The following is a 7,738-nucleotide window of genomic DNA, read 5'->3' as shown; positions in this document are numbered from 1 at the left end:
TTTTTTAAAAAAAAAAAAAAAAAAAAAAAAAACTACTTCTGTACTTTTCCAATTGTGCACCGTGGGACTAAACGGCGCCATTCCACTAAGTGATGGGACGGACGCCGTTTAGTCCATCCAATCACCGTTATTTTTTTTTTAATTAAAGTATATAAGCGATGGAGAGTCTTCCTTAACAAGCTTCCGACTCTCTCGCTCCACTCACTGCACTTCGACCAAGCAAGCAACACTCTCAAGCAAAAGCAAAACACAAACGATTCACACCAGAACTCAAGAACATCAGGACAAATACGCATTGATCAACAACAAATACACATCTTCATCGACTATCAAGAACACACGGAACTAAAAGGTAAATATTTAACAAACATTGTTGATCAACGACATTGTGAAAAAAAAAAAAAAACATAATGTTTGTATTCTGTGTATTATTGTTGAATTTGGGTTATTGAAACTAGGGTTTATATTCTGTGTATTATTGTTAACAACTTTGTGTATATTAGCATATCATTCTGTGTATACAAGGATGTTACCATCCCACATTGTTGATTCCAATTTTCCAATATTCTTGGTGATTGATAATAATGAGAAGTATATTCTGTGTATTTTTGTTAATGAGTTTGTGTATTTGTGTTAATGTGTTTGTGTATTCTTCTTACTGACTCTGTTTATTCTAGCATTTTATCCACATTGTTGTGTTGAGATTATTGATACTAGGGCTTAGATTCTGTGTATTAGTGTTAAAGACTTTGTGTATTTTACCATATCATTCTGTGTATACAATAATGTTACCATCCCACATTGTTGATTCCAAAGTTTCCAACATTCTTGGTGATTGATAATAATGAGAAGTATTCTGTGTATTGTTGTTAATGAGTTTGTGTATTCTTGTTAATGTGTTTGTGTATTCTTCTTACTGACTCTGTTTATTCTAGCATTTTATCCACATTGTTGTGTTGAGGTTATTGATACTAGGGCTTAGATTCTGTGTATTAGTGTTAAAGACTTTGTGTATTGTAGCATGTCATTCTGTGTATTCTAGCATGTTAATTCTGTCTTTTCTATTATGTGACAGCAATGTCAAGTTCTGATAAAAGCGATCAAGTCCTGGCAACTGCCTTACAAAGAAGAAAGAGAAAGAGAGATAGTGCAGCTACGTCAAAACCACAAATAGAAGACAGACAAAAAAAACAGAGAAAGAAGCCTGCAACAAAACAAACAAAGCAAAAAAAACAGAGAAAGAAGCCTGCAACAAAACAAACAAAGAAAAAAAAACAGAGAAAGAAGCCTGCAACAAAACAAACAAAGAAGGGGAAGGAGAGAAAGAAGCCTGCAACAAAACAAACAAAGAAGGGGAAGGAAGTAGTAGAAGACAAACCAAAACAAACAAAGAAGGGGAAGGAAGTAGTAGAAGACAAACCAAAACCAAAGAAATACTTTACTGTTCGAACAACTCCCAAGCAGTTGTTCACCCTTGTTAGTAGTTTAACCGAGGATCAGCATCAAGCTGTAAAGGATATAGGATTTGGACCACTACTGGACATCAAGCTGACTCACTGTGATGGTGTGCTAATCAAGCACATATTAAAGAATATGGACATAGAACGATGCTCCATTGAAATTGGAGATGGTGATGATGAACTGTGTTTGTCAGAGGATGATGTACAGTCTACACTTGGAATCCCGCGTGGCAAAATCCCTGTCGTCAAGGGCACTTCCAGTAATGAGACTGAAGGATTCAATGCTTTGGTCAGGGATTGGAGACTGAGATGGGGGGTAGAGAAGGGAACCCCAACAACCACTGAAATGCTAAACAAGATTGTCGAGAGACAAGACAGTGGTGACATGTTCAAGCGTGACTTTGTCATCTTCGTGGTTACAACACTGATAAGGGGCTACAAGAACACCTTCTGCAATTACAAGAACAAATTTGCATAGTAAAAGTGCTGCCTCAAAGGCGATTTTGAAAGAATTCTGCGGAGCAATTGATCACCAACTCGAATCGATTTCTCTTGATATCAGTGATGCCAGTCTTGTAAGTACAAAATAACTATACCTTAATTATTTAAATTCTGTATATTATTCATTTGAATTGTCCATATAACACAAACTGATTTGTTTTTTCTGACCACTCTTAACAGGTATTCTTCAGTATCCTCAGGCACCAACATTTCTACTTGTTGTGCTTTAATTTCTTGACATCCAGACTTCAAATAATTGACAACAGGCCTATTCCTGAAGGAATTAAAGCACAAGACAAGTATGAAGGTTGCCCGGAGAAACTAGTAAGAAATCTTATCTCTATTAAATTCTGTGTATCCTACTGAGTGAGTCTGTGTATTCTAACATTTCATTCTGTGTATTCTGTATATTACAAAGTATATTCTGTATATTACAAAGTATATTCTGTATATGACTTAGACTACATATTCTGTGTATTACATGCTGTGATTCTGTGTATTCTGTCATACTAATTACACACAACTATATCGATATTCTACAGTTGATTGCCTTCACTAAGTATCTCGCAACAAAGAAGATTGCACTTGCAAAGAAGATGAAAACAATGAGAGTGCAATACATGCAAATGCCTTGGCAAAATGAAGAAAATGCTGTAGACTGTGCCATATACTCGATGAGGCATATGCAGACTTACATTGGCACATCAATAGAAGACTGGAATGCAGGACTCATTGGAGGCCCTGAAGATGTGAGTATAAAACTATTCTTTCAACTTTCTTCCATATTAAAATATTTAACAATTCATTTCTAATTAATTTTGCATTCTATTTTTGCAGAATACATTCCTCACATCACTGAGAGCTAAATATGCCGCAACCATACTCATGTCAGAATGGAATACCCTTCTACCAGAGGTGACAAATGCAGCCAAAGAAATCTACAAACAATCAAAGTGGTCGTGTTTGTAAAGATGTTGATTCCTGTAAACTGAAATTGAAAAAAGTATCTGAGATGTGTTCTTTATTTTGGAAACTACTCTAACTCTGAAATGAAAAAAAGCTTTTTGTCACATCTTATATTATAGGGTGCCATATCTATTAAGTTTATTCTGTTGATTACAAAACTTATTCCAAGAATGACTTCAATTATATATTCTGTGTATTACGCGGTAACATTATGTGTATTACATGCTGTCCTTCTGTGTATTCAGTTAATGGTAACCCATACCTCTAAGACTAAACCTTAACCCCTAAAACCAAAACACATAATAATATTCGGTGTATTACATAGTAATATTCTGTGTATTATTGACTTCAACTCTGTGTATTCAACAATATATCTGTATACATAGTACTGGGTGCTAAACCCTAATGTTAAACCCTGGCTTCCACCTCTGTCTTCTAACTCTAAAAACATATTACAGAATGCAATTCATATTCTGTGTATTCGGCAGTACTGTTCTGTGTATTACATAGTATCACTCTATGTATTACAGAGTGCAATATAAAGAAATAACACCAAATGGTTTCTGTTGTTTTGGTAAATAATTCTGTGTATCTTGCGGAAACAGTCTGTGTATTACTTGTAATAGTTTTGTGTATAAAAAGTACAACTGCATGTCTTGAAAAAACAAAACTAACAAACATTAAGACACACTCTAATTGTCCTCTTGATTTGAATTTGACCTAAAATGACAAAAAGTTGAACCTCCAGACATTGGATGCACCAGGTATCCATTACCAGCAATATTAGAAATAGCATCTTCAACTTGAGACTGCCCCACCGATTTTGTTTTAGATGCAGCTATATGAGCAAGCTGCTTTCGACCCCTTGCTCTCTTGTATTTCTTTTTCAATCACACTAGTCACCCTCCTATTGCGTACCCCTTTCAACCGCCTGTTTGATGGATCCTTTATAACACCGCTCGACGATTCCACATCATAGTCTTCACCTTCGAAGAAAATAGGGCCATACTCATGTTCAACTTTTCTCTTGGCATCTAACGCTGCTTGCTCAAAAATTTTGCGTGCTTCGCTGTTTTCTTGGCAATAAACAACCAACTTCTGAAATTTCCTAGTGATCTCTAAAGTCCAAACAGAAGAGGGAACATTAAAGCACTGAGATGGGGGGATAATACCAGCATTCTCGTCTTCCAAAACTCTTTTAGTCCATCTCTTCAGAATATATTTATTTGGAACTTCAGACACACAATGCACGTTTAAAATGCGTAAACAGTGACAGCATAAGATCCCGGTTTCAGTGAACAGCTTGCAACTGCACCAAATATCTAACTCTCTAACGTTAAAAATCACTTCATGCCTAATAATATCAACCTCCGGCCTCCAGATGTGATACTTATACACACCACCTTCAAATTGAACACACTCTTGATAGCATGATGCCCCTTTCAAAAACTGCTCTTCGAACAAGTAATATATCTCAATCGTATAAATATCCCTAGCGTGTGAAAGAATCTTAATGTGATCCATAGCCATTGTAGGTACACCTTGGGAACACCGGACATCTTCCCCGTTCTCTCTACTCCTCCACTCCGAAACAACACCAACAAATGAGCTATAGAAATCACATAGCCCAGCAGTCTTGGATAACCTTCTAGAAATAGAGTGATTTGTGGTTTCACTCCTTTGTGAAGATAAAATATCACCAGAAAAATAATCTTTGTTAAATGCAGGGCACCATTTTTCTCTACATTGATACAGCTTTTCAATCCAAGAATTATTATGGCATTTGTATGTTGTGACCATCCTGGAATACCATAACATATATATTAACTACACCTACTCATATACTATAATGCATACACAGACTCTCATACACAAATACACAGGATCATTCAATTGAATACACATAATATAAGGGGAGTATTATCAGATATGAAGGCATGGGAATGAAAGCACAGAATCAATAGAATAAACATACTCTAACACTACAATACTCAGAATATATCAAGAGAATACACATAATCTGGGTGAGAATTGCCAACTCTATATACTAATGCAAGCAATTGGGAAAAATATAATACACAGAATACTATAACTAAATAAACATAAATACCATCACCAATACACAGAATTTTTAATGAAAGCATACCTTGTCCAATAAAGCTCAAACTCTGCCTCCGTATCAGTATGTTTCAACAGACAATTGAATATGTCTAGAAAATCTTTTTGATTTCTTAGTCCCTTGATGTGCTTCTTTGAATTCTCACCGATATGCCATATACATAGGCGATGTCTTGAGGTTGGAAAAACTTGGGAAATAGCAGCAGCCATGTCAGCGCATTGATCGGTCATTATACTTTGGGGACTTTTCCCATTCATTGATCTTAAAAATGACCTAAACAACCATACGAACGACTCAATCCTCTCGTTCAACAAAAAACCACATCCAAACATGACGTTCATACAGTGATGGTTCATACCAACGAATGGACCACAAATCATATCATATTTGTTAGTACGATACGTCGTATCGTGAACTAACAAATCTCCAAACAATTCATAGTCTCGCATCATTTTCCCATCTCTCCAAAAAAAGCTGCACAAACTTGACTCATCATCCACTTCGAAATCAAAGAAAAAATCCTTTTCACTTGACTGCCTTTGTCTAAATATTTCAATTAATGTGTTTGAGTCGGTTCCATCCAAATTGTTCAATACATCAGTGCACAGCGAGTTATATGCATCCCTGCTTGTAAAACCAACGAGTGGTGACCCCCCTGATTGTGTTTTAAGAAACCGTAAACTATCAGCCACACAAACACCGCTCTTCTTCAAATCCTTTATGTAGGAAAGATGATTTCTAGACACTGATCTATGTGACCGTAGAAGATAACTCTTGGTCGTTGGAACAAACTCATGATTATGAAGCTTCTGGTGCTTTGTCACAGTCCACATCCCATTCCCATCTAAATCAAATTGAACAGATGCACGACAACCTGTCCGTACATCAACTTTTAAATAACTTCCATTTCTTAAAACCCTTTTAAACCCAGACTTTGAACAATTAAACTCCTTCATCTTCAATTGTTTTGTACCAGCACTATATCTTTGCTTACCCCTCCTCACACTAAAACCTAGCCTGAAAGCATATCATTATAAACCTCATATGCTTCATCAATAGAACTCACTGACACCCCTAACAAGTCCTGATCAGCTGCAAAAACACAGTGTTTAAGTACCCCTACAGTCAATACACAGAATACATGCCTACAATACACATAGTGTATAACTAGAATACACAGAATATTGGAAACCCAAAATACAAAACACACATCACCTTGTGTTTACATTACAACTAACATGAATACACAACTCTCTGACCACAATACACATATTGAATTCAAAGAATACACAAAATATTCACAAAAACACACAAAAATCCACCAGACTGACATTCGATAAACAAAACACAATACACCCCTGTTTTACATACAACTACAATGAATACACAGAAACATTGCCTGAAATACTCACAGTTCATTAAAAGAATACACATAATATCCCACAAATACAGAAAACTCATCTTCTACCCTTCCAATCGCATAGTTGTATCATAAAACAATCCTAAAACCAGTATCAAATAATCAAAACACACGAATCAAAGCATACGAATTCAATGATTTTCATAAACACAAACAAAATCACAATCACAAAATCAAACATAAAAAACCTGGATTACGATCGCCTATGGCCAATACCAATCCATATCCCGAATAGCCATTCATCGAGTTCTTCAGTCGCAACCACTCCTGCTGCGAATTGACGCCTTGCATATCCTAATGCTGAGAATCCAAGAGCTACGACTGTATATTTGTTATTCGTGAGTTCACAAATCGGAGAAGAAGATCGCCATAACCGCCAAAACACAAACAATTCAAATTCACTGTTTTTTTATATATATTAGGAAGTTAACGGAGGAAACGGACGTGATTCCCAAAATAACGCCCACTTACTGCTAATGGAAAAACGACGTCGTTTTGATTCCTGGTGCACAATGCTACGTCCACCACGGTGCATGGTATAATTTGCCGTACTTTTCTAACCCCTAAAGGCACCTATGCTACATTCTAATTGAATATGATTATGTATTTTTTATTTAATACTTTCTCTGTCTCATTTTATGTGTATGGTTTAATTAACGAGACTTAACTAAAGTTATTTTAAATTTAATTTTTTATAATATTAAGTTTACTATTAGTATACAAAATTTATATATTTAGAAACTAAAAAAGTACTATTAGACACAAAAATCAAATTTAAAAATAAGTAAAAAAAATAAAGAAAATAACACAAAAAAAAAAGAAAAAGTCGAGTTGACTAATTAATAGTAAGTCATCAGTGCACAGCGAGTTATATGCATCCCTGCTTGTAAAACCAACGAGTGGTGACCCCCCTGATTGTGTTTTAAGAAATCGTAAACCATCAGCCACAGAAACACCGCTCTTCTTCAAATCCTTTAGGTAGGAAAGATGATTTCTAGACACTAATCTATGTGACCGTAGAAGATAACTCTTGGTCATTGGAACAAACTCATGTATGAAGCTTCTGGTGCTTTGTCACGGTCCACATCCCATTCCCATCTAAATCAAATTGAACAGATGCACGACAACCTGTCCGTACATCAACTTTTAAATAACTTCCCTTTCTTAAAATCCTTTTAAACCCAGACTTTGAACAATTAAACTCCTTCATCTTCAATTGTTTTGTACCAACACTATATCTTTGCTTACCCTTCCTCACACTAAAACCTAGCC

General features: G+C 35.7%; 1 protein-coding gene across 1 annotated transcript; it reads right to left on the bottom strand.

The window, feature by feature from the left end:
• Positions 1-3,755: 3,755 nt before the first annotated feature.
• LOC116005765 (protein FAR1-RELATED SEQUENCE 5-like) lies at positions 3,756-6,002 on the bottom strand. Its single transcript, XM_031246002.1, has 2 exons — positions 5,074-6,002; positions 3,756-4,668 (listed from the first exon to the last, which is right to left on the bottom strand). The coding sequence occupies exons 1-2, from the start codon at positions 6,000-6,002 to the stop codon at positions 3,756-3,758; spliced, it is 1,842 nt and encodes a 613-aa protein (XP_031101862.1).
• Between the last annotated feature and the right edge of the window lie 1,736 nt (positions 6,003-7,738).

The sequence above is a fragment of the Ipomoea triloba genome, chromosome 15 (genome assembly GCF_003576645.1).
Source record: "Ipomoea triloba cultivar NCNSP0323 chromosome 15, ASM357664v1".
NCBI lineage: Eukaryota > Viridiplantae > Streptophyta > Magnoliopsida > Solanales > Convolvulaceae > Ipomoea > Ipomoea triloba.
The sequence above is the reverse complement of the archived record's forward strand: the minus strand, read 5'-3'. Positions and strand labels throughout refer to the sequence as shown.

What these genes read in the sequence shown, in the direction of transcription:
- LOC116005765 (XM_031246002.1), bottom strand. Translation starts at nt 6,002, where the DNA reads ATGAAGGAGTTTAATTGTTCAAAGTCTGGGTTTAAAAGGGTTTTAAGA. An exon ending in TTTGAGCTTTATTGGACAAG is followed by an intron (nt 4,669 to 5,073) that starts GTATGCTTTCAT and finishes GTATCAATGTAG; the next exon opens with AGAAAAATGGTGCCCTGCAT.